Genomic DNA, 26,214 nt, shown 5'->3' on the forward strand with positions numbered 1-26,214 from the left:
ATTATATCTTGTGTAATATCTAGCGTAAATAAAATTTACACTAATAAAATAAAATTGAATTACAAAAGATTAATATGTAAAGAATTTATATGTGTTCGTAAGACGATTCTTGTAATTTATTATTCTACTGAAAATAAAATTTAAAAATTATATAATATAATTTAGTTGACTTAAACAAGTTTTTCTCTTTAAAAATTTCAAATATTTATTTTATAGAATAATTATAAAAAATTTTTGTAATGAATTATATTATGAATTATATTATGAAATAAATTGAAATAAATTTTTTAAATAAAATTCTGAAAAATTAAAATTAATTCATATTTATAAAATTTAAAAAATAAAATTTCGAAGAATATTTTATACAATTGTATCAAATAAATACTTAATAACATTAAATTAAATTTATTTGAATTAATAGATTAATTTTAATTAATTTGACATAAAAAATAATATGAATTGTATTTTGTTGACACGTGTGTATAATTCTTCATTTACAATACAAAAAAGTGCAAATTTAATTAGAAATGAATTTTTGGATTATTTTAAAAAAGATTTGGAGCATACTTTTATTCGATCAAGTCCTGTTATTTCATTTAATGATCATACAATTGCATTTGTTAATGCTGGCATGAATCAAGTATGTTTTATAAAATAATATTTTTTATAAATATTCATTGAAAAATTAATATTACTGTAATATATTAATTATATTATTCTTATGAATGAAAAATTTTAACTATATATTTTTACAATATCATTTATATTGATTTTATTAATTTTTTTTTTAGTTTAAAGGGATTTTTTTAAATTATTATAATTCACCTGCAATGAAAGTTACAAATTCCCAAAAATGTATAAGAATTAGTGGAAAACACAATGATTTAAATATAGTTGGAAATGATAGTTATCATCATACATTTTTTGAAATGTTAGGAAATTGGTCTTTTGGAAGTTATTTTAAAGTATGTTTTTAAAAATATTTTAACATATTTCATTATTTTTAGTTTTTAATTTAAACTATAATAATAAATATAGATTTATATATAGGAAGAAGCTTGTCGTTATGCTTGGAATTTATTAACAAAACATTATGGTATTAAGGAGGAATTTTTATATGTAACATACTTTAATGGAGATGAAAAATTAGAATTAAAACCTGATTTAGAATGTAAAGAAATTTGGTTAAATATTGGAGTTAAGAAAGATAAAATTTTACCATTTGGATTACAAGAGAATTTTTGGGAAATGGGTATTTCAGGACCATGTGGACCATGTACTGAAATACATGTAGATCATACGAAACAATTGAAAAATCGATGTATGCAAATTAACAAAGGATACAAAGATCTCACAGAATTGTGGAATATAGTTTTTATACAATATGAACGGTATATTAATTTAAAAAAATTGTTATTTTCATATTTTGAAATAAATATATGAATATTTATATTAATATATTATTTTATATAGAATAAATATTTAATATTTTAAATATGAATTTTTTTTTTTTATTTTATATTTTATATATTTTTTTTACTTTAGGTTGCCAAGTGGTGCAATAATACCTCTATCAAAACATTATGTTGATACAGGCATGGGATTTGAAAGATTAGTTGCAGTATTACAAGAGAAACAATCCAATTATGATACAGATGTTTTCCAACCATTTTTTAAAGCTATTCAAAAATACACAAAAGCACCAGAATATAAAGGCACATTTTGTAATACTGTTGTGAATACTTTTGACACGCAGAATACTCTTGATAGTGGATATAGAATTTTGGCAGATCATAGCAGAATGATTACTGTATCATTAGCAGATGGAGTAATACCAGAACAAAGGTAAAATTATTCTGTAGTTATAAGTAACATATTATTTATATACATATTATTATATATATAATTTATATATAATATATTATTATATACATAATGATAATATATAATTGTAATTTCAGCAATAAACTTAGAAAAATAATAAGAAAATCAATTGATGTAAGTGAAAAAATATTTAAAAAAGAGAAAATACTTTCTGAATTATCTTATATTGTAGTAGAAACTTTAGGTAATATTTATCCAGAATTGCAGAATAATATAAAAAAGGTATTATACAACAAAATATAGTATGGATATTTATATTATTATATTAATAAATTTAAAATTTATTTTCTTGCATATATCTTATTATATAATATAATTGAAATTAGGTACAAAAAATAATAGAACATGAAGAAGAATTATATAAAAGATTAAAATATACTTCTAGTAAACAATGGATACAACTTATTAAAACGTATCCTCAATTGAGCTCAATTACTGAATGGTTATCTCCTGGTCTTAGAGATGGATATAAATATCTTCAAAACATACATAATGATTTGTATGTATAATTTATAATTTATAAATATGCAGGATTTATATTAAATAAAAAAATTGTTTTTTTTTTGTTATTAGATTAAACCATGAAATTTAGATTAAATTATTAAACTAAATTAGACTATTTTTTCTTCTAAATTTTATACACAATTATAGAATTTTTTTTTATTAAATGATTATTATCTATCTTTTTGGCTTTAATTATAATAAATTATAATTAATTATAATAAACATGAATTTAGACGAATATGTGAATATCAGAAACAAAGTATTAATTAATCAAACGAATTTGATTTTTTGCTCATATTTTTATCATATTTTTATTTAGCTTTCAATATATTTAGATTTATAATTCAATAGTTAAGAAAATTTTTTTTATAAAAGTTTTGATTTTATGAATTTTTAATAATGTTGTACTTAAATTAATTTTTTATTAGCTATCATAAAATTATTAAATAAATATCATATGCAATTCATATGCAAAATGGTCCAACTTTGATAAGAAAATCTTGAGCTTTTGAATAATTTTGATATTATCAAATTTAATTATTTGAAAATTTAAAAAAAGCAATTTTTTTAGATAAAATTTTACATATTAAAATATACATGTTGTGTAATATATTGTTTATTTCATAGAAAAGTAACTAAAGTATTACCAGGAAGTGTCTCCTTTAAATTGTATGATACATATGGATTAAATATAGAAACAATAAAAGAATTAGCAGAAATTGAATGTTTATATTTCGATGAAGAAGCTTTTTATGAAGAATTAGAGAATCTGAAGAATCAATCAAGAATTGGTCTTGAAAAGAGTGATTTAATAGATATTAAAAAATCGTTAGAAATACTTGAAAAAAATTATGTACCTAAAACTGATGACAGTTTTAAATATAAATATGTTCTTAATGGAAATAGTTATGAGTTTCCTAAAATTGAAAGTAAAATCCTAGCATTAATTATAAATGGTAAAAATTATCATTGATTTAATAATATTGTTTAAATATAGTGGAAGAATACACAATTTGTTTGCTATAGATAATATAATATTAAACAAAACGAATGAAACAAATAATGATATATGTACAATAATTAATAAGAAAGTTGCAAATTACAATACAGAATCAAATAAAGATGAAATAGGAATTATATTGGATAAAACAGTCTGTTATTCATCAGAAGGTGGTCAAATATCGGATAAAGGTTTTATTTATATACAAAATTTGATTTTTAACATAAATAATGTGAAGAAAATTAATGGATACGTAATACATTATGGAAAATTTTCACATGTTTATTTAAAGTAAGTTTTAATTTTAATTTAATTTTAATTTATATTTATTATAATATAATATTATAATTATATATTATATTTATTAATATAATATAAAAAATCTAAAGGAATTTATTACATACAGAAAAGACATTGAGAAATTAAAAATTGGAGATAATTGTTTAGTTTGTATTGAACCCAAATTTCGTATAGAAACAATGCAACATCATACTGCAACACATTTATTACATGCAATAATACAACAGAAAATGCAAGCAGTTTATTTACGTCATTCTCTTGTTCTCCCATATGGTTTAAAGTGTCAATTTAATTCATTTGGAGAAAAACTTTCTTTTAAACAATTGAAAGAAATTGAAGAATTTATAAATACTATTATCACAGCTAATGTTCCAGTTACTACAAAAGTATTAAATGCCATGGAATTATTAGCAGAAGATTCTGTAACATTAATACCAGGACAGATTTGTCCTTATAAAGACATTAGAATTATAGAAATTAATTTCTCTGACTTGAAATCGAAGTAAGTATTTTTTAAGAAATAATATTAGAAAATTATACATTCTACAAGTATCTTTTTTTTTTAATATTTTTTTTTATTTTATAAAATTGAATATTTTTTTAGAGAAACATGTTGCGGTACGCACATACTGAAAACAGCAGAACTAGAATATTTTTGTTTTCTTAATTATTCCTCAAAAGGAGCATCAAATTTTATTCTTAAAGCAATTGTAGGATCACTTGCAAAAACTGCTAAAATGGCAGGTAAAAATATGCAGTATAAAATTTTGGATTTAGAAAATAAATTGAAAAATGGAAAAATTACATGTGAAACATTTAAAACAATTAGTAAAGAGATGGAGAATGAATTAAAAAATGTAAATACACTAATACCATATTTTATTAAAGAAGAATGTTTAACAAAATTAAAAGATTTAAATAAAATTACTCATATACAAAAAAAACAATAAAAAAAAGTAAGTATTGATATTGGTTTTTTTTTAATAAAATAACGATAATATTGAAATATTAATTATTTTCAATTTTATAATAAACATAACATTACGTATAATTTATTCATTACAGATATTCAAAGAAATAAAAAAATATGATTGAGACATTGAATATAATCTGATCTGTATAAACAGGTTTGTTTATTTTTTCTTTTTACTTTTTAAAACATTATTTCAAAAATTTTTTATTTTTTATTATTATAATTTAATTATAATAATAATTTTTTAATATTAATAATGTAAAAATAATGTAATGTAATTATATATGTATATAATAATGTAATGTATTTATATTTAATATATACTTTATTATTATTTTGATAAAACAATATATTATTTATATAATTATATTATTATATTATTTATATTATTTATATATTAATTATATTTGCATTTTTTAAAATTATATTTATCTAAATATTATTTCATATATATATTCATAATTAAATAGATATTATTAATTATAATTTAACTGAGAAAAATTAACTTGAACATTTAATTAAATTTATATTTCTATTTTTCAATAAAAATTTCAAATATACTTACATGAATCTGCATAAAAATTTTTTTTCTTATTTATTATCATTGATATATAAACTTTATGTCATAAAAGAAATTGAAATAATATAATACAATAGAACAACATAAATTATTACAACAATATAAATATTACATGTCAATATTATACATTAATAATTTAGAAATTTTAAATCATTAATAATTATAATTTAGTTTTTACATTCAAATTTTAATAATTTATATTTATTATAGAAATTTCAATTTTTTTTATTTTAGACATAAACTTTATAAGTTTTCAAAAATTGTTTAAATAATATATAATAATAAAATATATTATAAAATTAGAAATATTGTTAATAATTTATCAATTATTCTTATTATTAATTAAAAAAAATTAGAAATCTGTTTTATAAAATGATATATATATGAATGTATTAATATTAATTTTATATAGCCATTATATAATAAAAATTCTTTTTATTATATTATTATATATATTTTTATATTAATAATTATATATATATATATATAGATTCATTATTCATTATTCGTTATTTTTTTACATGATTATTATAAAAGAGTGTCAATGCATTCCATTGCTGTTTATGTAATAATATATGTGGTCTTTTTTGCTGTATATATGTTATTGCTTCTTCTGGAGTCCATTGATTCTTCTAGATATACATTATAATATAAAATATTCAATATTTTATTGAAGAATATTGTACAAAAATTTTTTAAAAAATTTAATTCATATATCTTCAATTATCTTACCATCATTAAATAACATCCAACTAATGTTGCACTACGTGTTCTCCCTGCTTTACAGTGTACATAAACACTTTTAGGATGATAACTTTTATCAGAATTAATAGAATTATTTAATGTATTTGCATTACGAAATTTATTGATAAAATTTACACCAAGATGTAACTTTTCTTGTGAAGGTGATTCAAAAATATCTGTTACAGATAATTGTAAAAATTCTATATTATTTTTATTCCATTCCTAGAAAATGTATAATATTAAGCAGTTAAATATTGTTTACTGATTTTGATATTTTAATATAGTTATTAAAAACTTTTATTTACATAATGATAATTTCAATATATATACCTTTTCATTGGAAAACAACCGTAATTCATAATCTTCATTCATTGAAACAACAGCTTGAACATTTTCTTCAACTATTAACTAAAATAAATAACTAAAATTTATAGATCTTATTTTTCCGAACGTTTTTTTAAATTTAAATTATATATGTATATATTTCTTAAATTTTTCTTAAATATTTATTATTTATTTCTGAAGTTTGAAAATTAATTATTAAGATTATTTAAAATTATATACCTGTTTTGTCATACTTCGAAATGGTAAAGCACCTAATATAACAGTTTCGTCAATTCTATCATACCAATTTCTCGATGAAATTTTTTCCATTAATATATTATAAACTAATGTTGGATAAAATGTCACCCTTGCAAACATTGCTGTTAATTTTAATTGATTAAAAATAATTATTATAATTTAAAATATATATTATTTAATGAAATAATAATAAATCAATTCTAATATAATATATGTATTACAACTTTCATTCAATAATTAAATTCAATAAATGAAATAATTCTATTAAAAATATTTTTTCATCAATGCCCTTGTCGAAAAACTTACAAACTGTTGTAACATTGTAGAAAGTTCCTTAAGTGAAAGTAAGATAATTATATATACGAAGAAGGGACTGTACATTAGATACATAACATAACGGTACATAATGTTACGATATAACAAATTTATAAAATTAAAAAATCTAAATAAGATAATATAATTTATATTAATTTACAATTAATTTTGAAAATTTCTTTGAAAAAATTACACAATTATATAAAAAGATATATATAATATAGATATAATACGAAGATAATTTATCCGTTAAAAATAAATTTTTTTTTTTAATTACGATAATATACATATTATTGGAATATGTATATACATTTGATATGATTTATGGTTTATTTTTTTAATATTTTAATATATAATAAAATAATTGTATAATATCTCTAACACTATTTTTACTAATTATTATTTAACATAATATTTTGGATATTTCAATTTACTTTTTTAAATTTCTCAGATTTATTCTATTAAGATTTATTATATCATATATAAACAAAAAAATATGTATAAACAAATTTAATAATATATGATACCTATGTATTCTGTATTGAATTTCATCTTGTTGATAATAGCGGTAATAAATCTTCATCTAAGCAATAATAACCTAATTCTCCTTTTCTGAATAAAGAGAGAAAATATTCTGCTGCAAATCTTAAATCTGGTTTTATAATTTTTTTACCATCATAATTCTTAATTTTTAAAGTTTTTTTCGATTTTGCTGCAATGTATATAAGAACATCTGATACATTATCAGATGGTTTTGTTAATCCTAATTTTTTTACATATTCAAATCGTTTATGTTTATTTAACCAAAATAATAAAAAATCTGCAAGTAGTTCTGGCCCTATTAAATGATCTTGCATACAACTAGCTAATGCTAACTTCAATCCTGTATTTATATCATTTATTTTAGGAATTAAAATTCCAGGTGTATCTAAAACATAAATATTTGGATTTTCTGATATTTTAACTCTTGTTGATACAGATCGTGTAACACCAGCAATACCACCAACTTGTACAGCACTACTTTTATGCAGGATATTACTTCTTAATCGATTGATTAATGATGATTTTCCTACATTTGGAATACCTATAATCATCATTTGAAATGAAGATTCCTCTGATCTATTATATCGATTTGATTTTTTAATTAATTTTTGTGCTAAAGGTATTAATTCTCTAACACCTTCACATTTTACATTTTTAAAATTAGTAAATAATATATTATATAATCCCTTTTTATTTAAACTTTCTATTATAGAATCCTTAAATCTCATATCACTTAAATCTATTTTATTTAATATAAAAATATGAGGTTTCAATCCAGTTAAAACATTGTTAAAATCTGCATAATGTCCAGAAATAGGAATTCTTGCATCATGAACTTCAATGATACAATCTACATTTTTTAACTGATGCTGCATTTGTTTTAATCCTTTACCCATATGTCCAGGAAACCATCTTAATATATCTGTATTTGTTAGATGAAAAGTATCACGAAATTTGGGTGCTACATTACCTAGACTCATTTTTTTGATATAATTTTAATTTATATATTCCTTTTGGAAATTTTCCTGAAATAATATTTTTATCATACAATATTTTTAATTAGTTGATAAATATATAATACATGTCAAATTTTTTAATAAATATATTTACCATTTACAATTTAATTTATATATACATATATATAAAATATATATTTATATAATATATATTTTAAATATGTACATTTAAAATATTGATATGATAAAAAATTAATAATTACCTTTCACAAATTCTATTCCGAATATATCATAATAATAATAAATAGTTTTGAATACTACCAACCTTATCATTCTTCATATGCTTAGATATATTTTTCATTTACGAAAATATTCAAAATGATTGTATATTAAATTTTTAAAATTAAACATATTAAAATGAAGAGAAAGTTATTTAGAGACTGATATAATAAAATAAAACATATGACTACGATATAATAATAAATATTTTATAATAAATGGATAATTAAATGCGTTAAATTTTGTTTAAATTTTGTTTTGCTTAATATCTTTTATTTTTATGAAAATATATTAATATATTCTTATTTTCTATAAATATATATATAAATAAAATATATAACATACATGTTTGTATATTATGTACATTGTAAATTAACTAAAGTTGATTATATAAAATTGTAAATATTAAAAAAAAACTTAAAAACTTTTTTTTTAAATTTAAATTTTTTTTAATTATGTAGTTAATGAAGTAAATTTTTTAAATGTTTTGTAATTTCTTATATTGAATTAGTTTTATATGATTATATGTATACATTATTAAAAAATAAATAATAATAAATTAATTATTTTATTAATGATTTTAAATAAAAATTTGTATATAATAATATATTAATAGTAAATTTATATACAATAGTGAAAGTAATTAAATTATGAAAAAGAAGAAATTGTATTTTTTACAATAGATTTTAAATATGTAAATAAAATTCAATTCAATAAAAGTTTTAATTCAATCATTAGAATCATTTTTTTGCATCGTGATAAATAAATATTTTATAAAATTTCGAGAAAATGCGGAGCATCAAAACTAGTAATTTCATTGACGATTTGTATCTAAAATCTATGTATTGTATATTTATGGATCTAATAATAAAATCCCTAGAAAAAATACTATATAGCATTAATAGAAATGTAATATTCAGATTTATTATTATTATTATTATTATTATTATATATTATTATTAATATTTATTATATAAGTAATAAATATATATATAATAAAATCATATAAAAAATATGTATTAAATAAAAACTAGATAAATTTATTTAGTGAATTGTATGTATAATATACTAGAATGCGAATTTCATTCTAAATCTCAATTTATATTTAAATAATTAGATACGAAATTTATAAATATAAATTAAATATAATTTAAAATATAAATTATTATTTATAATTAAGATTTATAATTAATAATTAAGATAATTTATAATCTATAATTAATTTAAATAGATCAATATTTTTAAATTAACTATTTTTGTTTCTAGATTATTTTAACGATGATACGAACTTGACATAAAAACTTGGCATAAAGTTTCGTTCACGATTGCGCACAAAGTTGGTTCGCGGTCGTGCAAGAGTCCACATGAGCCTGTTGCCAGTTATTGATCCTGACACGATTAAACAACACTGCATTGCTGTCAACTACGAAAACAATTCTGATCACGCAGCATTTATAAAAACGTGGCGATAAATTGTTACGGTAACGTGTGCGCCTACATTTACACAAAGTACTATGATATCGAAATGTGCTGTAGTGCCTCTTCGACGTCATCGTTGTTCTGTCAAAATGTAGAAGTTTCGTAAGACTCGAAATATCGATGAGTGACACTTGTACCATTTGTACGGAAAGATGTCATCGGTAGTTTTTTGCGGAAAAAGAAACTTTTAAATAAAACATATTGAAAATTCTTATTACTAAGAAATTTGTAATTTTTTGTTAAACGCATTTTTTAAAAACTACGTATTTTGACTTGGAACTCTAAGAAGAGTTGAATTTGTATTGCTGCTGCACATGTGATCCTTTAGGTGTTATCTTCGATTCGTAATGAAGAAGTTTACAATTAAAGGCGTGCTTGACGGTTTCCGATCGTCGGTACCGCAACCCGTCAAACCCGATCAAGAAATCGTCGAAAATTTACGGCCGGAACATTTTCAAGTAAAGAAGGTCAGTGACAATAACATATTATTAATTTCAAGTTACATACATAAATAGACTTTCAATTATCTTATTTAAGATGTATGAAAGTAATTTGCGTATGTTATGTACTTTCAATTTATAATATTACTTTCTTTTGAAATTTATATTTCTAGTTTATAATTGGAATGACCCAATTAAAAAATATTAATTGCATTCTGCGATCTATTTTGAGGTTTATCTTTTACATATTTTAGCATGGTTATATGATTTATATATAACTATGAAATTAATATATTAATTAGATACATATTATTACATGTAAATTATTAATATATAATTATATCGTAATAAAGTAAAATCATCGATATATTATATTATCATCGTAAAAGTTTATGCCATGATACTGCTGCTATTAATAATATATAGAAACATTTGAAAATAATTATAAATAAGATATTATAAAAAAGATATTGTAAAAATAATTAAAAGTAAAAAGATTTAATTATACATATTTAATATATCTTAAATACATACGAAATTGTAATTATTATTTTAAAGTTAATATAATATTGTTGGTAAGCAATATCTTTTTAAATATTTTTTGATATATCCATTTTCGATGAATAATATTGAATATAGAGTATACACGTTGAGAATTAATGTATATATATATATATATATATATATATATATATATACGAAAGATTAATTAACATATATTTCTGATTTAAATATAGTTAAATTAAATTATGACAAATATCATGAAAATGTAAATTAATTGTGAGAAAATTGAATATAAATTAAATTGTAAAAGAAAATTATTCAAATTATAATTATATAATAAATAAACGAAGGAATAAAATCTATGTAGAAATCTGTATAAAAATATTTTTTTATGAATGCCAATTGAAATTTTTTTTTAAAATATACAAGTTGTCAAATTACTTCGAATATGTTTTAAAATTTTAAATCGATTTTTAAATCAATTCCGATTTTAATTGTTCCAAAAAAAGATTTATATAAATTTAAATAAAAGAATTAATTATTATTTTTAATTTTTTCAAAACTTTACATTTAATATATGTATTAAACATTTAATCGATTAATATCTTTAATATTCTAAATAAAAGAAGATTACTATATTATATACGAAAGAAACATGCACTTTTATGATGCATATCTGATATCGATAGTTTATCCTAAGTATATGTATATTATATATCATCAAGCTAACATTTGTGGATCGCGTATCAACATGACATAGGAAAATACGAATATTATTTTAAAATTGTTTAAATCTAACGATGAAAATTAATTCGAATTTTTTGACAATAACGTATTAACATTATTTTAACAGCATTTTTTATTTTAAAAACATAAAATACGTAATAATTATTTACTATATAAATATATTTGTATTTTTAATATTTTCTAGAGAAAAAAAGTTTGAAGATTTAACCTAATTTCTTAAAATTTTTTTATTAATTATTTATTTAATGTGTATAGATATAAATCAGAACATAGTTCAAAAACATTGTTTTTAATATAAATTTATAAATATGAAACAACAATTAGGAATATAAAACTCAAAATTCACAATAATTGTGCATAACGCTATCAATAAATAATCTTAACATTTTAATTCATTGGATATTCAATAATAAATTTGCTATTTTTAAAAAGAAAAAAAGCTCGAAATGTAAAACTTTTAAAAGATGTAAAAATATTATTATTTATATAAATTATATTATAAATAAAATATTGTTTATATTTATAATAAATTTTTACATGATATATATAAAATTTTTTTATCTTTTAAATTTGTTCCATAAAGAATATGATTAAAGTATAGATTTTTCCACCACTTTGAGTGATTCTGGCTATTTTTCTAAAAATATTAATACACAATATGTGAACGCAATTTATTGTTTTATAATTCAAATTCATATTCAAATTATTATTTTTCCAGCATTTCTATCAATTACATTTTTTATTTCGCGATTAATTCAAAGTATAAAGCGATATTTAAACTACATGCAACAAACATGGCAAAATGCGCGCATAAAAGAGGTTACTTTTAATGGAAGTGAGTGCAGGCCGGGATTCGACACAGCTGTGTCGATAGCAATATCGAAACGAATTTCTCTATCTTCTATGTCATGCGTATCGGTTTATGCACCTTTAAAAACAATTATGTCACCTATATAAACCGATATAAACTGTTATTGGCAAAATGAAATTTCGACTCGCGTTTCAAGATACATAATAATAATCTATTATAATGTGATACATATGATATAAAATAAAATGTTAATATCTCTCAATATTCTTTGCTATTCGTGAACTGTATTGATTATATCTGTGATTACATAGATATTTAGTAGCGTAATTATAATAATATTAAATTATTGAACAGATTTTTAACAGACGTGGACGAATATTTTTTTTTTTTATAATAAAAATATATAAAGGAATCTTTAAATATTAATATAAAAAAACTCTTGAAAAATTTTAATTGTTTAATAAAGAATTTTTTTTTATTTAAAAGATTTATTTAAAAGATACGTAGAATATCAAAATTTCTTATCTCTTTATATACTTTGGTTATAAACATATAATGAATTTTTAAAATGTAAAAATGTGCCGTTTCGCATAATTATATTAATGTGTTGTTTCAGCAACATGAAAGCAAATGTTAACTCCTGAAAAATGCTTATTTAACAGGATTTTAATATTCAAGTTTTAATTATTTTTTAAATATATTTCTGGTTTATCGTCGAAAAATTAAAATTGTATATGTATTATTGATAACATGTATATATATATATATAATATATTTATTGACAAAAAACCAAAGTAGATTAATATAAAATTTATTAAATACTTGCCAAGAATGATTTATTTAAAAGTTATAATTTTTTCATTACTAAAAAACTTTATAAAATTAATTTTCTATTTAAATTTCAAGATATTTATTTTCACGTTTAAAATTTTCTAATTATAATTTCTACGAATCATTAATTAAATGGATATTATGCAGATTGAAAAAAAGTATATAATTATAAATTTCCTTTTAAAAAAATGATGGAAAACACAATTAATATTGCAAAAAAATCTATTTATCTGGAAAATCCTTTTTAATCCTCTAGATATATATAAACATTATAAAGTTGAATTTTTAATTAAATTCTATTTTTATATACGTAGGTATATTTCAATGGAGTATTAAGATAAAAATAAACACCTTGTAAAAAAGTTGATCTCGATATTTAAATATGTTACCGATCAAATGAAATGTAAAAAAATGTTTTATCGTTAAACGTTATTTGTAAGCAAGTAAAAATGTACGATAATTATATTCACTATAACATATTGCATTTCCTCGATTAGATTACAGATTAAGCTAGTTTCAATTGCGTGACTCTTTTTGCTTGGCACGCTTCAAGTCTTAAATAATAATGTTAATTTTTACATTTAAAAAAAAAAAAGTTTAATCAATATAATTTTTAAATACTTAATTAATACTTAAAATTCTATATGTTTTTTATATTTCATCAAATATTTATATACTTTTATTTATAATTGTAAATGAATACAGCAGCAATTTAATTATTATCGATAAAAATGCGAACAAATATTTCATAGGAAAAGAATAATGTTGTAACGCGATAAACGACGCGAAATCGGCGATTCACTTATTACAAATACTTACTTAAATACGATTTTATGATTCATTGCACGCTGAAACGCGTAAAAGTATGTTACAAACTTGTTACATATACTTTTTACCGCGTACAAGTACTTGAACTCGATGAAATCTCAAAGAGAGGAAAAAAAATCTTCGATTATTATCGTAATTTAATGCGATGTTGTCGACGTTTAACGATATCTTTAGTAACGCTTGATTATCACACTTAATAAAGAATTTAATTGATACTTACATCGATCATTATGTGTATCTTTGTCACATTCTAAGATATTCATTCTTAGAATAAATCGATTTTACATCTGTGAATTATCTCGTCGTATTTCATATTAAAGTTAACACAAGAATGTTGTTTGGACAAAAGTAAATCAATTACTCGACAGACGTTCTATGCAAAAATAATAATTAATTAAAAATCGTGGAAATATATTTTCGATAAAAAAAAAAAAGAAACTCGAGAAACTTGATTCGTCTATCTTCGATTTCTTTTCGAATCGCTGACACTCGCGTGACGTCGCTTCGGCATTTTTATTACCGCGTATCAATTTATATACACTAGTTATATATATACATAGATATATCGGATGCTTAAAGTTGGCTACTCTGCTGCGTGGCCGCAACACTGTAACGCGCAACTGTCGGAAATTGACCAGCGACCACCTCCGGAAAGTTGAAATCGGGCGGTAAGGCGGGCAGCGTTCATAAGTTTCGTATTGCTGTATTTTAACCTACTTCTCCGTTCCCGGTGAAATGGAACGAGGGCAGTTTTCATGACCAGTGGAAAGGCAGTAGTGCTGCATCAGAATCGATTTTAACATATATCTGTCTTTTAGGGCGTCAAATTAATCCTAACTCCACTTTCCGTCCCAAATTTCTTCTTTCTTTATCTTCTCTCCCATGGATATATCCTTTTATCCCTCTCGTACTCCCATATTTTGTATCACGCTTGTCCATCGATCACGTGTACTTGGATGAAAAGATACGCGATATAATTTGTCAAATTAATTGGAATAATTTTGTACGAAGAGAAATATATTTCTTTTTACAGTGTTGCCATTATTCCTCTTTGAATATATATATACACGTATATATTACGTAACGTAGAAATAAACTAAACTTTGTTTTTTCTAAAGTAAGATAAAATTACGTACGAAAGACACGGTGGTGGTAAATTTATAAATTTCTATCCAAGCTTTGCTTTGGACTTTGTTTCTCTGAAGAGAAATTACTGCCACGGGCAATATTCATTTGTAAAGAATCTGTCTCGCGGTCGTAAAGATACGTCTAGAAAATCTTTCTTAAATATTCCGCACAATAGAGCATTTTATTATCAGAGCATCCTAATTACACCCAACTTATCTCCACTTTTTTATCAAAGCTTTGTCCTTTCTTTTTTTACACTCAACCAAATCTCCATTATTTTTCCCTTCCAAATTTCTAAATTTGATTTGGAATCGAATTATTACTTATAAATTAATCCAATTTTTTAAAATCGTCAAAAATGTTAAATCAAAGTGTCTTTTTCTTATTACTTTTTACTTTTTAAATATTTGGGGCGTTATTATTCTCGGTAAACATTAAGCAGAGGAACGAATACCAATTATGCACGCTATTTAACAAACGGAGCAATGCTTGATACGCGGTTATATTTATCGCCCCGGAAAATAGAAAATGAGATATACGGTGCATAATACCGTCAACTTCTTCGCGTGCAGTATTGACAGCAGTGAAATAACGAATACCCCCTTGCTGTTATATATATATATATAACGATTGTCAGATTAATAAATAGACGTTGAAATTATGATATACCAGTTAAACGAATAACGCGAAATAATATTAATAAATTAATAACTTGATTATAAATATTCTGGAAATATTGGAAGGAAGAAAAATTTGTTGTTGGACAATTTTTATTTAAATATAGAAATTAGGAGGGATAGAATTAAGATTGATTGAAATTGTTGGCGCAAATATAGTTGCACATATTGAAAGCTGAGAGGAACAATGATATCTTTTGCCTTACATCGTTTGTTCCGCGGCCCTTGTCGGGTTGAATAGACTTTCAGCTGACTGAAGCAGGAAATGAAACAAACGCTTTTATGTTTCAGACGTTCAGGCATGGGTTTCCACATCAGCCGACAGCGGTGGCATTCGATCCGATTCAAAGGCTTCTCGCTATTGGCACTAAATCGGGATCTCTCAGAATGTATCCTTTTTTTAAACATTAATTTTTAGATCAGGTGTACGAATAATAATCTCTCTCTTCGAAAGAATTGAAGAAAGAAATTTTCTTCCGATGCATCTTCCGTTCCACGCGACTCGATCCACGAGTTTCATCGATCTCTTCGATCAGATTTCAGAGGAAACGTTTCATTCGAATGGATCAATCGACGTGTTCACGGCTCGTGTGTTCTTTCACGTGGCTGCTTTTATTGGCCTATTCCGACTAAAGAGTTATCAGGTGGCGAATGCTCATCACAGCTCGATAAGCTTCCCAGTTGCCTAGTATCGAGCCAGTTGCGACAAAGTAACTACTTTCATCCGAACGATGCGCTTTATTGCTCGATAAAATCTGACGAAGAATGGGGAAAATCGATGCTCGTGCGCCAGAAGTAAAATATTATATAATTCGAGCCACGATTCTGTTCAATGTTTCCTTAATTAAAAGAAAACAGTTTGGGCCGGCCGGGCGTGGACGCGCACGTGAAACACGAGGGATGCACAGCCGTGATACAATTGCAGTTCTTAATCAACGAGGGAGCGCTGGTTTCAGCCACCGCGGACGACACGTTGCATCTATGGAATTTTCGCCAGAAAATACCGCAGGTTGTGCAGAGTCTAAAGTTCCAGAGAGAAAGGTAAAAGTTTTCAGTAAACGTGTCTATTCTTTTTAATCGACGATACTAATTCGTTCATCTTTTTCCATAATGAAAAAATGTAATGAAACTCGACAAGTTTTTAAAAAAGTATTATAATGTAGTTGTAACGTATTCTGTATATTTGGAACAGAATAACGTGCATTCACCTACCGTTGCAAAGTAAATGGCTGTACGTTGGTACGGAACGAGGGAACATTCACGTGCTCCATATCGAAACGTTTGTCCTCTCCGGATACGTAATTAATTGGAACAAGGCTATCGAAGTGTGAGTATGGAAAAATATATAGTGAATGTATAATAATTATAATTGTAATTGTAACAATTGTGTTATACGTATACATATACGTAGAAGGGAACAGCGCGAGCAACACACATTTTTCAATTTGTAATTTTGAAGCTACTACTTTGTTATACTTTGGATAAATTTGAGGAAATTTTTAATAAATTGTTAGAAGAGGCAATGTGCGTTTCGAATTGAAAGAATTAAAATTAATTGTATATATATATATATATATTTAAATTTCTTTCACAATGATGATTTTTAAATCATTTGTAATAAGAGAAATAATATATTTAAATTTTACGATTTTAAAATTTATTGAAAGAAGAAGTTAAAAAGATATAGAATTCGGTATGCTTTCGAAAAAGATGAGTGAGATTGGAATTAAGGAGTTTGATTTGTAATCATAAGTACGTGGTATTATTATAGAATGTGTGAATATGTACAATGTGTGAATGTATGGAGGGAAACATTAATCCGGTAGAGCAATATCTGTATATAGGATCAATTTTAAAAAGCAAAAAGGGGGTTTAAATATTAAAGCGGATTAAACTTAAATTCTTTTCTAATGGGAGGAAAAGTGATCAAGAAAGTGATCAAAAGAGTAACGAATAATCTTCAACAAAGATACTACTTGGTAAAGAAAAATGTTTCAATTGGGTTTTTCTTGATTGAGCCAAGAAGGATGGGAAATAATGTTATGTTTCAAATCAAAAGAATTAAAAGCAATATTATTTTAAATGTAAAATCTCTGATTGATGTATCTTGATTCCAAATGATTCAAAGTATCCTGTAATTAATTATTTATGACGTTGATTAATAACTTTTTCAGTTTCATCCATTCTTCCTTGAGATTTTTACTTCAATAATGGAACAGATATTACAGCTTTCTTGATATCACAAAAAAATTGTTACAGATATATTATAGAATATTTCTATAATTTCTCTACTCCTTTTCTTTTTCTTTTTTTTCTCTCTCTCTTCATTTCAGGATTTTACAGAAGATAACATGTATTATTATTATTATTATTATTATTATTATTATTATTATTATGTATACGTTTACGCATTAAGCACAAGCACAGCTTTCATTGTATTTTGTGCATCATATTTTAATTTCTTGTTTCGATCCTTTTATTTTCTATTTTTTTTCTTCTCTCTCGTGTTGTTGTAATAGATTACATATTTGTACCATGTAAGCAGCATATCAACAGATTATCGTTTTGGAAAGAGATATTCCAAAGACATACGGAGAGAAGCCAAGCTTAAAACGAAATCAAGTATTTTTCCAAAAAAAAAAAGAGCATTATTCGTGCGCAATAATTGGTGATGAAAAAATGATTTCGAGTACTTTTTTCTTTTTTTTTTTTTTCGTATGCTCGAGTATGCGAACACTATACACACGTTCATACAACAGCTTACATTACTTACAATTACACGTACACGCACACGTATATATAATATATGTATATATATTTTCCAGATCTAGAAAGACCCATCCTGGTGCTGTAGTACACTTGAGTGATAATCCTTTAGATTTGAGCAAGGTACGCGTGTTTTTTGAGTACGTTTTATTTTGCATTATTCTCCATCCTTACCATGACGTCATACCTTACATTTTTTAATATATTAATATTGTCGAATTGTCGAGACGAAATATCATGATGTTAGGATATATGTATATATATGTATATATTTTATATATATATGTATATGTATATTCTCAAGATTCATTTCAACATTTTTTTACAATAAATCCTAATCTTTTAGGGTGTTGATTGTAACAAGACTGAGAAGTGTGTGCTTGCATGTTGTGTGTGTGCATGCGTGCATGCTGTTGTTACTGTCGTACAAAAATGATTTTAACGAAATTATTTCTTTCTCCGATAGAAATCGTTTAATTTGTTACTAATATATGTGTTACGCAGATGGAAAAGTAATGGGATAAATTTTTACATTTTTCAATTATCAAATGTGTTGTAAAATATTATATATACGAGGAAGATGCAGATGGATGGAAATTTAAATTTCGACGATATTTATTTTAAGATTAATTCTATAATTAAAGTAACTTCTTTTTATAATCCCATTACATTTATATCGCTTTAACAATGCATAATGGTGTTGCGTTAGTCACAGAATATGTAAAGAGCTTAATAAAAGTTTATCTCGCAATCATGATCACTCATCTTTTTATACATTTTACACTCAAGCTCATCATATTATAATATAATTATATATCGGAATTAATATATGTATATACATATGTATATTATGTAAATTGGACTGGTTTTTATTTTTTAACGTTATATAATAAAATTTCCGTATCTCGTCTCATCATTTTTATGCAAACGCATTTTTCGTGTTTATTTCACACGAATAATTTAAGGGATGATTTAAGAGGAAAAATGAGAATAGAATAGAAAAATTTTTTGGTTAATTATTTTTTTTTAATCGAAGATATACACGAAAATATATTCATAGGTATCGATAAATTTCTCTACGATATGAACGAATGTAGAGAAAGAAGGAGATTAACGTATCGAATCCAACGTACGAACGGCAGTTTAATTCGTATACATATATATATATATATATATATTTAGAAAAAAGGACTACGATTTAAAGATATTTTTTTTTCTTTTTACGAAACTGGTAAAATTTCTTCGATTAATCGACACGAATAAACTCGAAGCAAAGGATTAAGATAATTTTTGAAATAAATTTAAAGTAATATAAACTCGTTATTAATGATAAGATTAAAACTCGATAAAGTCGTATTGAAATTAAGAAAAACTTTTAACCGCTATAATTCCGAAGATAGTGTTTCCCGATCAATGGACGAAAGGCCGTTAGAAGCGCCAAACTTTGCTCTTTAAAACGCCTTTTCATTTATCTCGATACGAGCTCCCGTTCCCGAGATATCGTCGCATAAAGAGAAGGTAATTTTTAATCATTTAAAACCTTAAAACCCGACCTCAACTCGTTTATTAAAATTACGAGAAATTCGGATCGCTGTAACTTTAAAGGCAGAGATTCCCGGCCAATGGACGAGAGTTCGTTAGAACCGCGGAACTTTGTCCTTTAAAACGCTTGTTCATTTGTCTCGATACGATTTTCGGTTGCCGAGATATCTTGGCGCGAAGAAAAGAGTGATTTTTCGATCGTTCGTTGCTGCTTACACGGATCTTTCGCTCGCGTCCATTCCAACCGCGGACAAACGACAGGCTCGCGTAGTACTCGGATATAGAAATATAGGTCAGTGGATTCAGCGGGCCCATTCGTAATCTTTACACCGTCTTAAGCATTGCGGGCACTTCGGGTCTTTATCTTTATCTCGGTGGCCGATTGGGATATCGGGATGGAACAAAAACCGACTTCAATGGCATGATATTTTTTTTTTTATTTCTATTGAATGAATCCTGGAATAGAACGGACAATGTCTGATATCTCGTAATCGTATCTAGAGAATCTGATATATATTGAGAGGAAAAAAGAGAGATGATATACACGTATATTATTAATCATTTACAAAAAAATAATAATAATAATATATTTTTCTCGATTATTAATATTAATATTTTCGAGTAAAATAAATTCTTCCACGCGATTCCGTTTTAAATTTAAATTTCAATTGAAAATGGAATTTTAATTTTATACGAATCGTAAAATCGATAGGAAATATAAGAACGGCGTTGAATTATTTTTTTCGAAGATATTCCATTCGTACTCGGATGTCCATTTATATATATATATATATATATATATATATATTATCCATAATTTACAATTCATATTAATTAAATACAATTCAACACAAGTAACAATTTCAAAGAGGTCATCAATTTGTTGCATTTAAAATAATATTAAATTTTGTGACTCATTCCGCACTACATATTTTCATATTTGTTCTTGTTGTGTGTACGTAATTTGTATTATATTATTATATAATTATATCGATGTATATTATGATAAACGAGACTTTATTATATTAAAATTAATATATTACATGTAATATTTCTCGTTAGAATAGGATATATATTTCGCAAGATAAAATTATATCACCTTATCCGACATGGATAATCCGTCCTCTTTTTCTTTTTTTTTTTTTTAATCATCCATTCAATCTTTGATTTCAGATGCTGATAGGATACGAGTCGGGGCAAATAGTTTTCTGGGACTTGAAGACGAAAAACGCGGATTACAGATGCCAGAGCGACGTGCCTTTAAGATCGATATCTTGGCACCACGAGGGTAAACAGTTTATGTGCAGCCATACCGACGGATCTCTGTCAACATGGACGGTGCGTCAGTTGAAACCGACGAATGTAACGCATCCGCACGGTGAGAAATTTTCTCTTTTTATTTATTTATTCATCTTTCCTTTTACGTTACTTCGATTATTACGAAGAATGTTTCGATTACGTAAATTAAACCGAGTAAACTGTGACTAATACAAGAGAAAGAAGCGAATGAAAAGTTTTTAAAATGTTATATGCATTGTACTTTTTATCTTTAACATTTCGTTACAGCGAAAACTACTAAAGATGGCGAGCCAGAGCCTTGTAAGCCGATACAGAAGGTTGAGTGGAAGCTGTCAAGATCGGGGTAAGATTCTTCTATTTTCCACCGTTATTTTGCCACCGGTAATAAAAATATCTAAGAAATCCACTGCTCTGATCAATTTAGGGAGGCGTACGTTATATTTTCCGGTGGCTTGGCGTACGACACAACTGGCCGAACTCCAAGTATAACAGTGATACATGGGAAAACTACTACCGTACTAGAAATGGAACACAATGTGATAGACTTTATAACGCTCTGCGAAAATCCATGGACCAGTGGTAAATATATCAATTTCTTTCAAATCTTCGATATAATGTTTGTTTTGTTAGATTTAACATTTCTCATACTATCAAATTGTATTATAAAAGTAACCAAATAATTATTTATTCGTAATTCTGATTTTTCCTCAATTCACAAATCCTCGTTAACGTCCGTTTTTCCACAGATTATCAAGATCCATACGCTGTAGTGGTTCTGCTACAAAACGACTTGGTTGTGATAGATTTACTAACTCCCGGATTCCCGTGTTTCGAAAACCCGTATCCAATGGACATACACGAGTCGCCCGTCACGTGTTGCGCGTATTTCGCGGATTGTCCGTCGGACTTGGTGCCGGCGTTTTATTCGGTTGGGTCCAAGTCTCAGAAAAAGACGGGATTCAGCGAGAAGGATTGGCCAATATCTGGCGGGGAGTGGAGCTCGAGCTCCAGCGGTTACAATGAAATTATTTTGACCGGGTAAGAAGAGTTTTAAGAAAACGAGGTTTCTAAAGAACAATTTCATCTCGGTTAAAATTTATTCTTGCCCGAGAGAAAATACGAGAGAGAGAAATATTTAGATTCCCAATGGAAGATTGAACCATGTTATTAATATTTTCCTTTCTTCCAGGCACGCCGATGGAAGTATAAAATTTTGGGACGCGTCAGCAGGCACGTTACAAGTTCTTTACAAATTAAAGACGGCGAAACTTTTCGAGAAGGGTAGAACGCGTAGCTTAGATTCGGAGGAGGATCCGTTAGCGATACAACTAATCTTCCTTTGCCCCGAGAGCCGGAAATTAGCTATTGCGGGGAGCGGAAGGCACGTTGTCTTGTTCAAATTCAAGAAAGTAGAGAGTATGTCCGAGGTAGTGGTAAGTAATTAATTTTCTTCTTTCTTTTATTCAACATTTCGTTCCTATACTATTTTTTAACAATTGTTTATTTTTTAACAATTCACAATTTAAATAATAATAAAACGTAATACCAGAACGATGATAATAATTATAATTCTCATTTCAGACTTTGGATATATCGCTGACGGCCGAACCGGTTAAGGAAGTGGAAAGTTCATCCGATCACGATTCTCCGGCTGGCGGCAACACTTCAGGGAGCAGCGAGTCGAAGAATAATGAATCGAGCCAATCGCTGAAAATTAAGACTGGTTTGCAGAAAAGGGCCGCGGGTTTCCAAGCGACCCTGGTCTGCTTGACGGTTACCAACAGCGGAGAACAAGCTGAGAACATAACTGCTCTCAGTTTGAACTCTTCCTACGGTTTGTAAGTATTTAAAAATTGATAAATATATATATTGGGTTGGCAACTAAGTAATTGCGGATTTTTTTTAGAAAATCAAAGACAATTTTTTCATGGAAATAACTTTATTCTGTAATGTGTTGCCCATTTTGATCAATGACCTTTTGTTATCTTTCAGGCAGCATCATAATCCCACGTTCATAAAACTTGTGGTTTTTATTAGCAAAAAACTGAATCAGATATGATTTGATATCATCATCATTAATTTTTACCATTCAAGGAGTTTTGTAAAGATCGAAACAAAAAGTAATCGGATGGTGCAAGGTCAGGACTATATAGTGGATGTGGCAAAATATCCCAACCAAGCTCCAATAATTTTTGCCGAGTGACAAAAGATGCGTGTGGCCTTGCATTGTCATGATGGAATACAACACCTTTTCGATTTGTCAATTCGGGCCGCTTTTCTTCAACCGCATTGTTTAATTTCGTTAGTTGTTCAACGTAGACGACAGAATTGATCGTTCGGTTGGGTGGTAAGAATTCAAAATAGACAATTCCTTCGTAATCCCACCAAACTGATAACGAAACCTTCTTTCGACGAATACCAGTTTTTGATGTTGTTCGAGCTGGTTCACGGCCTGCTCCACCATCTTTTCCGCTTGATATCGTTGTAAACAACCCATTTTTCATTGCCAGTTCTCAGTCGTTTTAAAAATGGATCATTTTCATTACGTTTCTTTAGCAAATCGCAGCTGTTAATGCGTTGCGTTAAACGCTTTTCTTTCAGTTCGTGAGGAACCCATGTATCGAGTTTTTGAACATAGCCAAGTTATTTTAAGCGGTTTTCAATACATGTACGCGATACATGAAGCTTCTCTGCAATCTCACGAGTACTGTGACGATCCGAATCGATTATCGCTTTGATTAGGTCGTCATCAACTTCAACTGGACGACTAGAGCGTTTTTCATCTTCGAATGAAAAATCACCAGAACGAAATTTGTCGAACCAATTTTGACACTGCCGTTCTTTTAAGGCTTCGTCGCCATAAACAGCACGTAACTTTTTGCGAGTTTTTCCCTTTGCGAAAATAAAAAAGCAAAATATGACGATAATGTTCCTTTTGATTTTCCATTTTTCAACGAACGTCAAACGAAAACTACGTAACCGATCAAAAAACTTTTTTTACCGATTGACAGCTGAATTGCCAACTATCGAATAACAAAATGTGTTCTACATTTGGACTACGCCAGCAAACCTAAAAATTCAACTAAAGCCATCTATGAGTGAAATCCGCAATTACTTAGTTGCCAACCCAATACAATCGTGTTTAGTATTTTCAAAGACGAATTTATTTTGTGTTGCACAGAATGGCTTACGGGAACGAGTGCGGCATAGTGATAATAGACATTGTCCAGAAGATCTCTTTGATCGTGTTGAACACGGGCGACATAGGTGGTAACGTGGATCTGTGCCAACGGGTGCTGCGCAGCCCGAAACGTCAGGACGAGTTGAAACGGGATAACGAGGACAAAGCGAGGAGTCCTAGCACAGATCAGGTAAAATGTACCTCTTTATTAGACGGAAATTGTTTTCGAATATTTCTTTAATCGTCTCCCCCTTTCTCATTCCCCTTCAACCTTATCCGGCGAGGATAATTTTGAAAATTTGAACATTTATAATTATTATTATTATTATTATTATTATTATTATCATCATTATTATTATTATGCATTTCTACGCTTTTTTCTCTAGACTACTTATATCAAATTATTAATGATCTATATATATATATTTAATATTGCATGATTGTAAAGAAAATTATTACCGATCATTTGAATGTTGGTGATTTTAATTAAATTTTGTAATTACAAAAATTCTCCTTTCTCTTGTAAATATTCGAAAACTTCAGTTCTCGATTAATGATCGATAAGCTTTTTTTTTTTTTTATCGAAGCTACTCGATTAAAAAAAGTAGAATTTGTCGAAATAGCTTTCAGATTATATGATTATATATAATCGATTTTCCCACGATCGATTCCTAGAAAATAAAGACCGATAATACCAAAAAAAAAAAAAAGAAAAAAATTATTTGATTCGTCAAAAGTTAATATAATTTATTTATAATAGTGATTTATAAGATGGAATTGAATAATAAACGACTTTTGGCAAAAATGATAATATTAACAATACGCCTAATGATATATCGATAAGCCGAATGACCCGACTAATTTTCTAATCGAATAAAAATAACGTAGACGGTGTCGTGATTATTACACCCTGCTGTATAACAACGTTTAAAACGTATAATAATTCTAAAATCATTTGTATAAAGTTGAAAATATCAAATTTGAAATTTTCTTTTCGTCGTTCTTTTTTTTTTTTCTCTCTTTATTTTCTTATATCTCATAATTGTCATGCGTTATTTTAATTCATATGATGCTTCTAACTAAACTAACCCATCGTTTCTAAATAGAAATTCTAAATAGTTAAGTAAGTATATAATTATCATATATTACTTCCCAAGTAAATTCCAAGCAGAAAATTGTCTTGTACGATTCGTTGGATATTTTTTGAAAGATTTAAACATTTGTAATTTCTTTTTTTTTTTCTGAAAAAGATTTTCGATGATGATAAATTTTATCAACAATTAATAATAATAAATTATATTTTTCAACGAGTAATTATTAT

At 25.7% G+C, this 26,214-nt stretch overlaps 4 protein-coding genes across 13 annotated transcripts in view; 2 read left to right on the forward strand and 2 right to left on the reverse strand.

Annotated features, from left to right (window-relative positions):
* Positions 1-432: 432 nt before the first annotated feature.
* LOC551243 (alanine--tRNA ligase, mitochondrial) lies at positions 433-5,481 on the forward strand. Its single transcript, XM_006569692.3, is given in 11 exon segments — positions 433-640; positions 792-965; positions 1,051-1,391; positions 1,546-1,845; positions 1,962-2,106; positions 2,211-2,383; positions 3,016-3,344; positions 3,415-3,679; positions 3,795-4,190; positions 4,293-4,638; positions 5,476-5,481. Coding segments are annotated over 11 exon segments (2,661 nt in total). The 5' UTR covers positions 433-454.
* Positions 5,482-5,665: 184 nt separating this feature from the next.
* On the reverse strand, positions 5,666-8,452 carry LOC410177 (phosphatidylglycerophosphatase and protein-tyrosine phosphatase 1). Of its 3 annotated transcripts, none has more exons than XM_006569676.3 (5): positions 8,396-8,452; positions 6,550-6,689; positions 6,316-6,393; positions 5,974-6,207; positions 5,666-5,873 (listed from the first exon to the last, which is right to left on the reverse strand). In XM_006569676.3, exons 1-5 carry the CDS (start codon positions 8,403-8,405, stop codon positions 5,751-5,753), a joined length of 585 nt encoding a protein of 194 aa, XP_006569739.2. In that variant the 5' UTR covers positions 8,406-8,452; the 3' UTR covers positions 5,666-5,750. The 3 variants fall into 3 exon arrangements, with proteins under 3 accessions (XP_006569739.2, XP_006569738.2, XP_016769959.2); XM_006569675.3 differs by lacking the exon at positions 8,396-8,452 and adding an exon at positions 7,410-7,544; XM_016914470.2 differs by lacking the exon at positions 8,396-8,452 and adding an exon at positions 6,874-7,030.
* On the reverse strand, positions 7,424-8,731 carry LOC102655141 (mitochondrial GTPase 1). The gene is made up of 2 exons (XM_016914468.2): positions 8,645-8,731; positions 7,424-8,450 (listed from the first exon to the last, which is right to left on the reverse strand). Exon 2 carries the CDS (start codon positions 8,403-8,405, stop codon positions 7,431-7,433), a length of 975 nt encoding a protein of 324 aa, XP_016769957.1. The 5' UTR covers positions 8,406-8,450; positions 8,645-8,731; the 3' UTR covers positions 7,424-7,430.
* A 1,253-nt stretch (positions 8,732-9,984) lies between these two features.
* Positions 9,985-26,214, forward strand: part of LOC408267 (syntaxin-binding protein 5) — a 37,336-nt gene continuing 21,106 nt past the window's right edge. For 4 of the 8 annotated variants that reach the window (XM_006569677.3, XM_006569679.3, XM_006569678.3 and 1 more), the window contains exons 1-12: positions 9,985-10,606; positions 16,397-16,494; positions 16,964-17,146; positions 17,298-17,432; positions 18,931-18,994; positions 21,587-21,791; positions 21,980-22,055; positions 22,137-22,291; positions 22,459-22,750; positions 22,902-23,145; positions 23,294-23,550; positions 24,894-25,083. In XM_006569677.3, coding sequence (XP_006569740.2) covers positions 10,487-10,606; positions 16,397-16,494; positions 16,964-17,146; positions 17,298-17,432; positions 18,931-18,994; positions 21,587-21,791; positions 21,980-22,055; positions 22,137-22,291; positions 22,459-22,750; positions 22,902-23,145; positions 23,294-23,550; positions 24,894-25,083 — 2,019 coding nt within the window. In that variant the 5' untranslated portion in view covers positions 9,985-10,486. Of the gene's footprint in view, positions 10,607-16,396; positions 16,495-16,963; positions 17,147-17,297; positions 17,433-18,930; positions 18,995-21,586; positions 21,792-21,979; positions 22,056-22,136; positions 22,292-22,458; positions 22,751-22,901; positions 23,146-23,293; positions 23,551-24,893; positions 25,084-26,214 lie in introns of those variants that run through there. The other 4 variants (XM_006569683.3, XM_006569685.3, XM_016914467.2 and 1 more) reach the window with 3 other exon arrangements.

Source organism: Apis mellifera, linkage group LG10, assembly GCF_003254395.2.
Source record: "Apis mellifera strain DH4 linkage group LG10, Amel_HAv3.1, whole genome shotgun sequence".
NCBI classification, from domain to species: Eukaryota; Metazoa; Arthropoda; class Insecta; order Hymenoptera; family Apidae; genus Apis; species Apis mellifera.

Excerpts from the sequence above, each read along its gene's own strand:
- LOC410177 (XM_006569675.3), bottom strand. The coding sequence starts at position 7,434 with ATGAAATTCAATACAGAATACATAG. Across the intron at positions 6,690-7,409 it reads ATTCAATACAGAATACATAG|CAATGTTTGCAAGGGTGACA; the intron begins GTATCATATATT and ends TAAAATTAACAG. Across the intron at positions 6,394-6,549 it reads TTCGAAGTATGACAAAACAG|TTAATAGTTGAAGAAAATGT; the intron begins GTATATAATTTT and ends TATTTATTTTAG.
- LOC102655141 (XM_016914468.2), bottom strand. The coding sequence starts at position 8,405 with ATGAGTCTAGGTAATGTAGCACCCAAATTTCGTGATACTTTTCATCTA.